Here is a 15,336-nt window from a genome sequence, read left to right as displayed (position 1 = left end):
ACAAAGAGTCTCTTGTGTCCCCAACACACCCAATACAATGGTAAATTGTATAGGTGCACTAGTTCGGCGAAGAGATGGTGATACAAGTGCAATATGGATAGTAGATAATGGTTTTTGTAATATGAAAATATAAAAACAGCAAGCTAACTAGTGATAAAAGTGAGCACAAATGGTATTGCAATGCGTTGAAACAAGGCCTAGGGTTCATACTTTCACTAGTGCAAGTTCCCTCAACAATAATAACATAATTGGATCACATAACTATCCCTCAACATGCAACAAAGAGTCACTCCAAAGTCACTAATAGTGGAGAACAAACGAAGAGATTATGGTAGGGTACGAAACCACCTCAAAGGTATTCTTTCCAATCAATCCGTTGGGCTATTCCTATAAGTGTCACAAACAACCATAGAGTTCGTACTAGAATAACACCTTAAGACACAAATCAACCAAAACCCTAATGTCACCTAGATACTCCAATGTCACCTCAAGTATCCGTGGGTATGATTATACGATATGCATCACACAATCTCAGATTCATCTATTCAACCAACACAAAGAACTTCAAAGAGTGCCCCAAAGTTTCTACCGAAGAATCACGACGAAAACGTGTGCCAACTCCTATGCATAGGTTCATGGGCGAAACCCGCAAGTTGATCACCAAAACATACATCAAGTGAATCACGTGATATCCCATTGTCACCACAGATACGCACGGCGAGACATACATCAAGTGTTCTCAAATCTTTAAAGACTCAATCCGTTAAGATAACTTCAAAGGGGAAACTCAATCCATTACAAGAGAGTAGAGGGGGAGAAACATCATAAGATCCAACTATAATAGCAAAGCTCGCGATACATCAAGATCGTATCACCTCAAGAACACGAGAGAGAGAGAGATCAAACACATAGCTACTGGTACATACCCTCAGCCCCGAGGGAGAACTACTCCCTCCTCGTCATGGAGAGCACCGGGATGATGAAGATGGCCACCGGAGAGGGATTCCCCCTCCGGCAGGGTGCCAGAATGGGTCTAGATTGGCTTTCGGTGGCTACGGAGACTTCTGGCAGCGGAACTCCCGATCTATTGTGCTCCCCGATAGTTTTAGGGTATATATATATAGGCGGAAGAAATACGTCAGGGAGCCATGAGGGGCCCACGAGGGTGGAGGGAACGCCCTAGGGGGGTGGGCGCGCCCCCCTACCTCGTGGCTCCCTCGTTTCTTTCCTGACGTGCACTCCAAGTCTATCGGTAGCTTTCCTTCCAAAAATAACTTCTCCAGAAGGTTTCATTCCGTTTTGACTCCGTTTGATATTCCTTTTCTTTGAAACACTGAAACAAGAGAAACAACAGGAACTGGCATTGGGCTCTGGGTCAATAGGTTAGTCCCAAAAAATAATATAAAAGTGGATAATAAAGCCCAATAATGTCCAAAACAGAAGATAATATAGCATGGAGCAATCAAAAATTATAGATACGTTGGAGACGTATCAGTATTCCAAGCTTAATTCCTGCTCGTCCTCGAGTAGGTAAATGATAAAAACAGAATTTTTGATGCGGAGTGCTACTTGGCATAATTTCAATGTAATTCTTCTTAATTGTGGTATGAATATTCAGATCCAAAAGATTCAAGATAAAAGTTCATATTGACATAAAAATAATAATACTTCAAGCATACTAACTAAGCAATTATGTCCTCTCAAAATAACATGGCCAAAGAAAGTTCATCCCTATAAAATCATATAGTTTAGTCATGCTCCATTTTTGTCACACAAGAATGATCTCATCATGCACAACCCCGATGACAAGCCAAGCAATTGTTTCATACTTTAGTAATCTCAAACTTATAAACCTTCACGCAATGCATAAGCGCGAGCCATGGACATAGCACTATGAGTGGAATAGAATATAATGAGGGGGTTATGTGGAGAAGACAAAAAGGAGAAAGTCTTACATCGACACGGCTAATCAATGGGCTAGGGAGATGCCCATCAATTGATGTCAATGAAAGGAGTAGGGATTGCCATGCAACGGATGCACTAGAGCTATAAATGTATGAAAGCTCAACAAAAGAAACTAAGTGGGTGTGCATCCAACTTGCTTGCTCACGAAGACCTAGGGCACTTGAGGAGGCCCATTGTTGGAATATACAAACCAAGTTCTATAATAAAAAATTCCCACTAGTATATGGGAGTGACAAAATAAGAGACTCTCTATCATGAGGATTATGGTGCTACTTTGAAGCACAAGTGTGGCAAAGGATAGTAGCATTGTCCCTTCTCTCTTTTTCTCTCATTTTTTGGGCCTTCTCTTTTTTATGGCCTTTTTTAGGCCTTCTCTTTTTTTATTCCTCACTTGGGACAATGCTCTATAAAATGATGATCATCACACTTCTATTTATTTACAACTTAATGATTACAACTCGATACTAGAACAAAGTATGACTCTATATGAATGCCTCCGGCGGTGTACCGGGATATGCAATGAACCAAGAGTGACATGTATGAAATAATTATGAACGGTGGCTTTGCCACAAATACTATGTCAACTACATTATCATGCTAAGCAATATGACAATGATGAACGTGTCATGATAAACGGAATGGTGGAAAGTTGCATGGCAATATATCTCGGAATGGCTATGGAAATGCCATAATAGGTAGGTATGGTGGCTGTTTTGAGGAAGATATAACGAGGTTTATGTGTGAAAGAGCGTATCATATCACGGGGTTTGGATGCACCGGCGAAGTTTGCACCAACTCTCAATGTGAGAAAGGGTAATGCACGGTATCGAAGAGGCTAGCAATGATGGAAGGGTGAGAGTGCATATAATCCATGGACTCAACATTAGTCATAAAGAACTCACATACTTATTGCAAAAATCTACAAGTCATCAAAAACCAAGCACTACGCGTATGCTCCTAGGGGGATAGATTGGTAGGAAAAGACCATCGCTCGTCCCCGACCGCCACTCATAAGGAGGACAATCAAAGAACACCTCATGTTTCAAATTTGTTGCATAACGTTTACCATACGTGCATGCTACGGGACTTGCAAACTTCAACACAAGTATTTCTCAAATTCACAACCACTCAACTAGCACAACTTTAATATCACTATCTCCATATCTCAAAACAATCATCAAGCATCAAACTTCTCTTAGTATTCAAAACACTCATAAGAAAGTTTTTACTAATCTTGAATACCTAGCATATTAGGATTAAGCAAATTACCATGCTGTCTAAGACTCTCAAAATAATATAAGTGAAGCATGAGAGTTCATCTATTTCTTCAAAATAAAACCACCATTGTGCTCTAAAAGATATAAGTGAAACACTAGAGCAAACGACAAACTACTCCAAAAAGATATGAGTGAAGATCAATGAGTAGTTAAATAATTATGCAACTATGTGAAGACTCTCCCATTTTAAGAATTTCAGATCTTGGTAGAAGCAAAGCACATATCATGTGGTGAATAAAAATATAGCTCCAAGTAAAGTTACCGATGAACGAAGACGAAAGAGGGGATGCCTTCCGGCGCATCCCCAAGCTTAGACTCTTGGTTGTCCTTGAATATTTCCTTGGGGTGCCTTGGTAATCCCCAAGCTTAGGCTCTTGCCACTCCTTATTCCATAATCCATCAAATCTTTACCCAAAACTTGAAAACTTCACAACACAAAACTTAACAGAAAACTCGTAAGCTCCGTTAGCGAAAGAAAGCAAAACACCACTTCAATGTACTTTAATGAACTCATTCTTTATTTATATTGGTGTTAAACCTACTGTATTCTAACTTCTCTATGGTTTATAAACTCTTTACTAGCCATAGACTCATCAAAATAAGTAAACAACACATGAAAAACAGAATCTGTCAAAAAACAGAACAGTCTGTAGTAATCTGTAACTAACGCAAACTTATGGAACCTAAAAAATTCTAAAACAAATTTCTGGACGTGAGGAATTTATCTATTAATCATCTGAAAAAAGAATTAACTAAATACCACTCTCCAATAAAAAATGGCAGCAATTCTCGTGAGCACTAAAGTTTCTGTTTTTTACAGCAAGATCAACAAGACTTTCCCCAAGTCTTCCCAACGGTTCTACTTGGCACAAACACTAATTAAAACATGAAAACTCAATCATAACAGAGGCTAGATAAACTATTTATTGCTAAACAGGAGCAAAAATTAAGGAACAAAAATAAAATTGGGTTGCCTCCCAACAAGCGCTATCGTTTAAAGCCCCTAGCTAGGCATGATGATTTCAATGATGCTCACATAAGACATAAGAATTGAAACATAAAGAGAGCATCATGAAGTATATGACAAGCACATTTAAGTCTAACCCTCTTACTATGCATAGGGATTTTGTGAGCAAACAACTTATGGGAACAATAATCAACTAGCATAGGAAGGCAAAACAAGCATAACTTCAAAGTTTTAAGCACATAGAGAGGAAACTTGATATTATTGCAATTCCTACAAGCATATATTCCTCCCTCATAATAATTTTTAGTAGCATCATGAATGAATTCAACAATATAACCAGCAACTAAATCATTCTTTTCATGATCTACAAGCATAGAAATTTTATTATTCTCCACATAAGCACAATTCTTCTCATTCGGAATAGTAGTGGGAGCAAACTCAACAAAATAACTATCATGTGAGGCATAATCCAATTGAAAGTTAAAATCATGATGACAAGTTTCATGGATATCATTAATCTTTATAGCATACAAGTCATCACAATAATCATCATAAATAGGGCGCATGCTCTCATCATAATAAATTTGCTCATCAAAACTTGGGGGACAAAAAATATCATCTTCATCAAACATAGCTTCCCCAAGCTTGTGGCTTTGCATATCATTAGCATCATGGATATTCAAGGAATTCATACTAACAACATTGCAATCATGCTCATTATTCAAAGATTTAGTGCCAAACATTCTAATGCATTCTTCTTCTAGCACTTTGGCACAATTTTCCTTTCCATCATACTCACGAAAGATATTAAAAAGATGAAGCGTATGAGGCAAACTCAATTCCATATTTTTTTTGTAGTTTTCTTTTATAAACTAAACTAGTGCTAAAACAAGAAACTAAAAGATTTGATTGCAAGATCTAAAGATATACCTTCAAGCACTCACCTCCCCGGCAACGGCGCTAGAAAAGAGCTTGATGTCTACTACACAACCTTCTTCTTACCTCCAAGTGCAGAGGTTGTAGGACAGTAGCAAATTTCCCTCAAGTGGATGACCTAAGGTTTATCAATCCGTAGGAGGCGTAGGATGAAGATGGTCTCTCTCAAGCAACCCTGCAGCCAAATAACAAAGAGTCTCTTGTGTCCCCAACACACCCAATACAATGGTAAATTGTATAGGTGCACTAGTCCGGCGAAGAGATGGTGATACAAGTGCAATATGGATAGTAGATAATGGTTTTTGTAATATGAAAATATAAAAACAGCAAGGTAACTAATGATAAAAGTGAGCACAAACGGTATTGCAATGCGTTGAAACAAGGCCTAGGTTTCATACTTTCACTAGTGCAAGTTCCCTCAACAATAATAACATAATTGGATCACATAACTATCCCTCAACATGCAACAAAGAGTCACTCCAAAGTCACTAATAGTGGAGAACAAACGAAGAGATTATGGTAGGGTACGAAACCACCTCAAAGTTATTCTTTCCAATCAATCCGTTGGGCTATTCCTATAAGTGTCACAAACAGACCTAGAGTTCATACTAGAATAACACCTTAAGACACAAATCAACCAAAACCCTAATGTCACCTAGATACTCCAATGTCACCTCAAGTATCCCTGGGTATGATTATACGATATGCATCACACAATCTCAGATTCATCTATTCAACCAACACAAAGAACTTCAAAGAGTGCCCCAAAGTTTCTACCGGAGAATCACGACGAAAACGTGTGCCAACTCCTATGCATAGGTTCATGGGCGAAACCCGCAAGTTGATCACCAAAACATACATCAAGTGAATACATGATATCCCATTGTCACCACAGATACGCACGGCAAGACATATATCAAGTGTTCTCAAATCTTTAAAGATTCAATCCTATAAGATAACTTCAAAGGGGAAACTCAATCCATTACAAGAGAGTAGATGGGGAGAAACATCATAAGATCCAACTATAATAGCAAAGCTCGCTATACATCAAGATCGTATCACCTCAAGAACACGAGAGAGAGAGAGAGAGATCAAACACATAGCTACCGGTACATACCCTCAGCCCCGAGGGAGAACTATTCCCTCCTTGTCATGGAGAGCACCGGGATGATGAAGATGGCCACCGGAGAGGGATTCCCCCTCCGGCAGGGTGCCGGAATGGGTCTAGATTGGCTTTCGGTGGCTACGGAGGCTTTTGGCGGCAGAACTCCCGATCTATTGTGCTCCCCGATAGTTTTAGGGTATATGGATATATATAGGCGGAATAAATACGTCAGGGGAGCCACGAGGGGCCCACGAGGGTGGAGGGCGCGCCCCCTGCCTCGTGGCTCCCTCGTTTCTTTCCTGACGTGCACTCCAAGTCTATCGGGTAGCTTTCCTTCCAAAAATAACTTCTCCAGAAGGTTTCGTTCCGTTTCGAGTCCGTTTGATATTCCTTTTCGTCGAAACACTGAAACAAGGGGAAAACAGGAACTGACACTAGGCTCTGGGTCAATAGGTTAGTCCCAAAAAATAATATAAAAGTGGATAATAAAGCCCAATAATGTCCAAAACAGAAGATAATATAGCATGGAGCAATCAAAAATTGTAGATACGTTGGAGACGTATGAGTACTCTACACCCTCAATCCACCATCCATTTGTTCTGTGGCTTCTCCTTGATTTCTCATGTCTTCTCTGCTTCTTCGGATTTCAATTGCATTGCTGCTTGCTACCCACGTTGTGACCTGGATGCGCCCAATGGAGTTGGAGGCCAAGCCTGAGGTGCTTGCCAGGCAAGACATGAACCAGACGACCAGATGTATTGCCCTGCGAATTCTTCTTCCCAAATAAATCAAAGTTTGTTTCATCCCCTTTTGTTTATATGTTCCATTATTAATACATCATTAGTTTTAGCGAACTAATAAGTCAATCTCGAAAAGGTGCTCTTGATATGTTTTTTAGCAAAAGAATCAAATGATATTGGGATGACATTGTGTACGAAAAATAGCATGAAGATTTTGTATCAAAGGAATGCTAGAAGGATGGCATGATTTGTGCAAAATAATGTAGTAATTCCGAGTATTGAAAATAGCTTACTTATTAGATGTACTTCAACTACGTACCAACGAGATACATATATATTATAATAATTTTGTTTTGAGAATTTCTTTTTGATAAGAATCACTTCCTGCTAAATATTTGTTTTACTTTTTTTAATTATCAATGGTTGTATCAAGAGCCTAATTTTTGATTTGGTGCAGGGCCCCCATTTTCTCGGGTACGGCCCTGATACCTCTAGGTAGAAAATATTTTTTTCTAGTCCCTAGTTCCCTAGTAGTTAGTGAAACTTCCAGCTGGATTGACTGGATTTAGAGAGCTTAATGCTCCTATCTTTGAACTAGAATCTTAGCGCTTATTTCGTGAAGATAGCTACTTCAATTGATACAAGAATGGTTACTTTGGACCAATAGGATCTACTCCTACTTGAATGCCAATCCAATCTCTTTCCCAATAAAAATTTCTAATCCCTAAGTCCAAGCAAGATAGCGAAAGCAATAGCTGTCAAGCAAGTCAAATGCTTATTTTATCATTTTCTCGGAGAGTCATTGCCAAATTCAGTTCACACAAAATTTGAGATTCCAATAGATATTCCGAGCTAGATATTTTGTTATTTTTATCTTCTTTTGCTGCAACTGAGAATGACAATGTTTTTGTTGCTTCTATGAATTAGGTTCATTTGAGAAGTACTACCGTTGTAAATAAATATAAGACATTTTAGAGACTTCAAAAATTTCGAAAGAAATCAACACTCATGGCTAATTAAACTAAAGATTTTTATACTAAACTTTTATTTTTATAAACCTATATTAATCATAGTACACTTAACAATTGCAATTTACTATTACATGGTTTTCATAGTTAATTTTTGTTTTAAAATATTAGTTATATTTTTATTATATAATTGTGATGTATATCACTAAAAATTGTGGTTCTGGTAAATTTGTACAGTGTGTTGTAGTAAAAAAATTCTCAAACTAGTTTTATACAACTGGATAAATTATACAGTGTATACATATATGTTTGTATGTGTATATGTTCATGTGTACCTAAATATCATAATAGAGATCTCTAAAGTGTATAATCTAAATAATATCTTAATAGTTTTTTCTAGTGTATTATTAGGTAAACACAATTATAGAAACTTTCAGAGTATGGATTGAACCATTGACAAATGTGTCATGCAAGCTTGTTCGATAATAAGTTGACAACATGTGTGTATTTGGTATTGAAATAGAAAATATCTTCGATTCTAATTTTCCATGCACATGATCTAGTTATTTGATATGCTCATTTGGAATATGCTTGGTTTCGTCTAGTGTTTATGGAACCTCCTACCGGTTCTGAAAGTTAAGTTATGAACAACACTGATCACGTCAATCTAGTAATAGGTATATATAACAACTTGAAGACAAAAAATTGCTGAATAAAATGGGCATGACCGCATGAATTGAATTATAACATAAATCAATATAAGAAATGAATATAGTGTGCTTCAACTAACATGAAAAGGGGAATAACAAATCAAGTTCATTTGAGACAAAACTAGAATAAAATTAAGGTGAAAGACTGAGAATTGTATTTCCATTACCTTCGAACCCAAGGTTTGGTTTCAGAGAATACGCTTCGTTAGTTTAAATAAAGTGGAAACCTCGTAGGAGAGAAACACCAGAATAATTGGTAGGTTTAGAATCATTGTTTTAGTTCTACTTGAAGAATCAACATAAGAAACTTCCAGTTAGTTATAACAAATATGTGATCCATAAAGACATAATTAGAAATTATCATTAGTTGCATTAGTATCTACTAATGTGAACAAAAAATAGGAAATATAAAGAGTTGAACAATAGGTAGAATGAAACAAGAAACAAGATTTCAGAATGAATAGAGAATTAGAATAGTGGAATACCTCTGAAATTGTCGTGTTAATCTATATTACTCCATTTTGAAAGATTCCATGGCTTGTACATACTTCACTCACACTATCAACAAAGACTACAAGATGAAACAAGAAAAACAAAATGAAATAAGAACATCGTAATAGACATCAAACATAGAAGATGACTGAAGAAGAAGAACTATCTAGCCAAGGAGGAACAGGGTGAACAAGAAGCTAGAAATATCTACCCAATGACTTCTAGATTTAAGTTAAATGTGCTTAATATATACGAATTATTTGTCCATGATGTGCCTGTATACTAGATGTGCCCTTCCAATTGTTAGTTTGTCTCATTTGACCTTTTTCTATCTCAGATCCCATTGGAACGAACATCTTCTTTAGATCTTCAAAACATATGACTGGCGTCCCTAGGTCCAGAATTGGTTTTTGCAAGAGAAGTGCTCATCTTTCATTAGAATGAAATGCACTTTGGACCAAAGAAAAGGAAATTATTATCAATGACTCGAGTGGATGCCATATGCTCTCGTTCTTGTAAGTAGCCAACCATCTCTCAGAAGGCACCATCACTTCTATATGTGTCAAACATAATCCTAATTGGGGGAGGGGGTATGGTGTATGTTTCGAGGTTTGTATATTTTCTCGAACTTATTTTTGCCTGATTTGATATTTTGACAAACGCCAGCAAGAATAGAAGATAGGATGGATGAAGAGGTGGCACAATGTAAGTATTTTTGAAGTATTTTTAGTTGTCTTTTAAAGTTTTTTTACTTATATCTATCAACTCAACTATAGTAAGGTACCTGGTGATGTAAAAACACAATCATACCCTATGTGTACAAAAGATTATGTGGAGACATAGGATCCATGTATCTCTCCACAAAACCCTATAAACCATTATGATTAGTGGAGATACATGGATCGAAAGTGACTTGAAAAAAATACTAGACAATTTATTGTTAGTCGTGTTTTAGACTAAATAATCGTGTTGTTTTCATCATTAACCCAAAAGGCCGACAAGTCTTCTTGTGTTTAAATGTTGTTTCGGGCAATCAATTTCGCATAAATACTACCTCCGTCCTGATTTATTAGTCCCCCTCGTATTTAGGGTCATATGTTGATCATGATTTTAACTAATAAGATGTAAGTTATACATAGCAAAAGTAATATCATCAAAAACTATATTCAAATACAAATCCAACGGTATAATTTTTTATGACATGCATTAATATTTTGTTAGTTAAATCCATGGTCAAAATTTAGCACAAAATACGAAGGGGGCCAATAAACCAGGACGAAGGTATAGTATCAGTTATGTTATGTGAACAGATCACATTATACACTACTATTGTATGTGACATTGTGGGTTGGTCACACAATGTCTAGGCCTTGCTGGATTGGGAGCCGGATCCCCTGACATACGCCCCCTGACGTTGGGCCACTAACGTGTGGGTCCGGGTCCATACGTCAGTGTGTGCGTAGTACGTCAGAGGAGCTGCGTCCGCTGGATTGGGTCCAGTTTTTCTCGCTAATAGTGGTCACAAAACATACACATTGTATTCAAATGCAAACACAAACATATGCTACAATGTATACAAATTAGGGTTGTTTGAAAAAAAGATAGCAAATGAGTGACATATTAATGGGTAGTACTCTGTGCAGGTCGACCAGCGGCAGAGTCTGGCCGGTCGACGTGCTGCCGTCCGATCTGCCTATGAATAGCCTTTCGATTGAAGTATTCCCTTCGTCGCACTGCAGAAAAGGTCAACCCCACCCCTGCGTCTCTCGTCCTCCCACATGAAGCCGAGGTCATCGTCGCTCGCAGCTCCGTCGAAACACGACCGATCATTCAAGTTCATATTGATTTATCAAGCTATAAAAAACAAAAAATGCATACTGCGTAGTTACATTCCAAAATCATAACACGTTAAATTTCAAATTTAAATATGAATACAGAAGATAATTATCAGGCGGAAGACAAAACAACCAAAATATCTTATCGCGTGCTGTTCCGATCCGTCGGCCTTCTTCCTCCCGGCCCGGGACGATTCTCCTAGGGAGCTGGCCGTGGGGCGGGGGCGGACCTCGCCGTAGTGGTGGCTCCGAGCCCCTGCACCCGACCGGACGAGGTGGCTTCCCGTGCTGCTCGCACAGGCCGCGGCGTCCCGTAGGGCGGCGGCGAGGACCAGCAGCTGCCACGTCAGATGATCCAATGGGTTAGCCAGCGGCGGCCGCGAAGGTACGAAGAGCACAGTAAACTATCCAAACATGAGTGAATCATGTTGTTCTGCTATTATGTTTTCAAACCAACTACAGATGAAATGAACAGCCAACGCAATTTATGACTTTCGCATGGCCAGATTATCAAGCCCGATTTAACAACTTTTGTCACTGAGAGAACAGACATGAAATTGCTACTCCAAGACAGTTGCAGACTATGAACTTCTTCAGATAGTCAGTTTGGTTGCTAGAGCCTGGCCGAGTATGTTGAGGGCCTGGTGCTGTGCATCAACTGCTTGAAAGAGCCTCTCGGCCACTGCAAGGGCATACACCGAGCAGCCTTCAGATACCTGCGTCAACATGGACATGTAGCATTTACTGTCAATGATAATCGGTGATGTCAGGAAAGAGGTTCCTGATGCTGCTTAAATTAAAGAATATCCTCTCAGTACCTTAGTGTTGAAGATGAATATGCGGTGATCGCCAACAATCTGTCCGACCACGCTGATGATCTCAAGATGGAACTCGTCGAGAACCTTCGCGGCATGAGGCAGGGAGTTGGCGTTCTTCCATTCAGTGAGCTGGACGTTTACTGCATTTTCCACTATGTGGACATCAACACGGCATTCCTGGGACCTCCTCTGCACCCAGGAGCTCCTTATGGCCCAATCGAGCTCATTGTCTTGCTCATCCCTCACTGGCATCGTCGATGAGTTCTCGCCATCGGAAGCTGCCTCTTCGTCCATCTTTATCATCTTTTTCCTATTAGTCCCATGCCTCTTCTGTTCTACTAGGATCTTCAGTTCCTTCACTGTCCGGTTCAGCTCATGTATGTATTCAATGGCATCCTCTACATTTGAGACCCTGTCGTCCTAGTAAAAAGTTCTGTAGCGCATTAATGCAATATCGAACTTATATGAACTTATATGAGCACCCTATAAAATGGAGGGAGTACAAGGAAGATTTTCATTGTTCTGTCATGCTGTTTAGTTTTTCTTTGAGTAAATCAGAAAGTCCTATCTAATTGGTTAAGATTACATCACTAGAGATGTGGGTACTGTTTTTGAAGAGTAATGCAATGAAGATGATGACATTATCTTATGAAAAAATCAAAGTAAATACAGTCACTAAAAATCAAAATAATATTGATATATCAATTTTTTTTATTGCTCTCCATGATTAAATAGAGGTTAACTGACATACTCAATCAGGATATATGGGTTAAATAGTATAGCACCAGCAGAGTGACGATCTACTTCATGGCAAATACTTTTAACAGGATGTTGGTATCAGACCGAATGTAAACAGAGATCGAACGAGAGTATTCTTACAAAAGGCTAGCAGAAGCATATTATTTAACTCATGTTTCTTGAACCTACTTTACATAAAAGACAGTTTTGAAAAGGGGTTTTTGTTGATCTAATACAAAACATGGGTCTATTAGGCTGCAATATTATTTTTCTTATTTGGAAACGAGGCAAAAGAATTGCCATTTTCATTAATTAAGAAGACAGTGAAAACTGCATAGTATTCTGAAGATGGCATCCAGAAGAATGGGTGAAATTATACAGAAATTATATTATCTTCTAGTAGTTGAGTATTATGTACTCCATCCGATCCAAAATAAGTGTCGCAGTTTTGAAGTACATATGAAAGTCATTAAATCACCTAAATTTGCAAAATGATGAACAAGACAAACCTTGGGATCGGGGAGGAGGATTCTTAAAGCCCAGAACGCTACATTCATCCATTCCCTCCTCTGCCTCTCATTTGCAAAGTCAGGTTTTATTAAAGATCCCGGCATGAGATTATGATCATGGGAACCTTCAAAATAGCCACCCCCAACAATCATATTGACCAAACAGCACCTGGCACCTTCAAACCAAATCAACAGAGTATAAAAACTGATGAGCATAGAAAGAAATGCTTTGAGTAACTCGATTTTGACAGAAAATCAAATGCATGCGGAAATCGGACAACAAATAGCACCATATATATGAACTAATCTTGAGCTAAAATAAAGTGGCAATTACTTGCAGACTGCGGAGTTGCAGTGCACATACTAAGGGGAAAAGATGACTCGACAAGAACGCAGCAGCAGATAGAATTCGGTTAGAAACAGAAATTGCAGCTGGCTTGGTTGCTTCGGTCGTTGCAGAAGAGGTGGTGCCGTGGAGTTTTAAGCTATGCAATTTGGCGTTGTACGCGGCATGCATGATTCATGGAAGATGGAACATGAAGGAACTCTGCTTGTCCCACACCTAACAGACCCCTTAGCATCTTTTTCGTGCTTCAACTACCGCAAGCGCATTAGCCAACCGGCAAACTATTGAGTATCCCGAAACAAATTTGTAATGATAAATACACCTCAGTAAGCGCAAGATGATCAGTAAAATGGAGCACAAGAAATCCATGCTGGCTCAGTGTTATGATTTTAATCTTCCTAAAGAAAGCAGAAAAGTGTTGTGATCGTGAGTTACATGTAGCACTAGAAGAGAGCATACCTGAACTTTGTTCATGAAGTTGAAACTCAAGGTCTCATGGGACCTAATTTATATGCTGTGCCAACTGCCAAGAATATCATAGTGGCAAGTCACACAAAATTGATGGGCCAGAATATAACAGAATGTGGCGGTGCTAAAGGTCAATGCGAACGGTCATCGTATGATTTGTCATTGTTTCTGTTACTGTTTAGAGACACAGCCGAGAAATGCGGAAAGCTCACGCCCTTTGAATTTGGCATCTCTGATGTCATTCACCCATAGGAAGTTGAGAAATGTAGGTCATGCCTTCTGCCTGCTTACCATGTTTTATGAGAAACTAGAGCGCTACAGACGTCTAAAGCATGCCATCCACTTCCTTCGGCTGGATTGATTTTCGGTACTGGACTGAGGCACGGCGAATGCATTCACAGATTTATTCGGTGCAGAAGAGTTGGAGTGTAGGGCTCCTCCCTTTTATTCTTTTTTTTTGAGCATCAGTACAGACACAAGCGCTCATATATACGCGCATACACTCACCCCTATGAACGCACACACGCACACCCTACCCCTATGAGCACCTCCGAGAGACTGAGCCGGCATATCATCTTGAGATTTACGAAGTCACCGTAGGCGCCTTGTCGTCCACGGGAACATCTCCTCCTACTGAAAGCGTATCACCGGAAATTCTGAAATAAATCCAGAAATAATGCGAGCACCAGGATTTGAACCCTGGTGGATTGGGGATACCACTGTCCACCTAACCAACTCAACCGCAGGTTGATTCGCTCCTCCCTTTTATTCTTCCTAGAGGGTGGTCAGGTCTTTTCTTTTTTGAAAAAGATATATTTTTTAGGGGTAAGGTCTGATTTTTATATATTAGATCATAAGCCACAGTTGGGATACAATTTGGACTATGAGGATGGGCAAGCCACAGGTGGCGCCCCTGACCTAATGATAGCGAAAATCTAGCTAAGCTATGAGGTACGTTATTTGCGGCTCGGCCTTGAAAGAGGAATTTACAGTTAAAACTACCGGCCCTCATCTTGATCTCGTTGGTGATGGAACCATATTGTCCGGTGTTGCACTTGTTGATGTCTTGACCCACTTGCTTTGAGTTTCATGCGATGACGAAATTTTGGAGAAGAAGATCTTTTGCCAGGGATAGCACCTCTCTACATGCGAACGCTTTGAGGCTGGCCTCTTCTTCATTTTTGAAAGAGATGGTCATTCTGTCTCACCTCACACAGAAGTCCTTTTTGTAAGGGGTCCTCTCTACCCAACGCCTTTCTACCCAGCGCTCACGGTCCCCTCCTATGGGCCGGCCTAGCAAGGAAGCTCATACGGCTCAACGCTCGCTCAAGCATCGGGCGCCACTATGTCTTTTAGGAAAAACGGAAAGAGAGGGATTCGAACACTCCGTGCCTATAACGAGGCGTAGGGAAGCTTCGCCTGAAGGCGAGCACGCGATGGGCTGGCCCAGGCATGCGTGAGT

The 15,336-nt window shown here is 39.4% G+C and overlaps 1 protein-coding gene across 1 annotated transcript; it reads right to left on the bottom strand.

Moving 5' to 3' along the window:
* Nucleotides 1-11,410: 11,410 nt before the first annotated feature.
* LOC123190319 (transcription factor EAT1) lies at nt 11,411-13,888 on the bottom strand. The gene is made up of 4 exons (XM_044602935.1): nt 13,866-13,888; nt 13,061-13,236; nt 11,814-12,233; nt 11,411-11,711 (listed from the first exon to the last, which is right to left on the bottom strand). The coding sequence occupies exons 2-4, from the start codon at nt 13,211-13,213 to the stop codon at nt 11,589-11,591; spliced, it is 696 nt and encodes a 231-aa protein (XP_044458870.1). The 5' UTR covers nt 13,214-13,236; nt 13,866-13,888; the 3' UTR covers nt 11,411-11,588.
* Between the last annotated feature and the right edge of the window lie 1,448 nt (nt 13,889-15,336).

Source organism: Triticum aestivum, chromosome 2A (genome assembly GCF_018294505.1).
Source record: "Triticum aestivum cultivar Chinese Spring chromosome 2A, IWGSC CS RefSeq v2.1, whole genome shotgun sequence".
Lineage (NCBI taxonomy): Eukaryota > Viridiplantae > Streptophyta > Magnoliopsida > Poales > Poaceae > Triticum > Triticum aestivum.
This window is presented reverse-complemented; position numbering and strand designations above follow the sequence as displayed.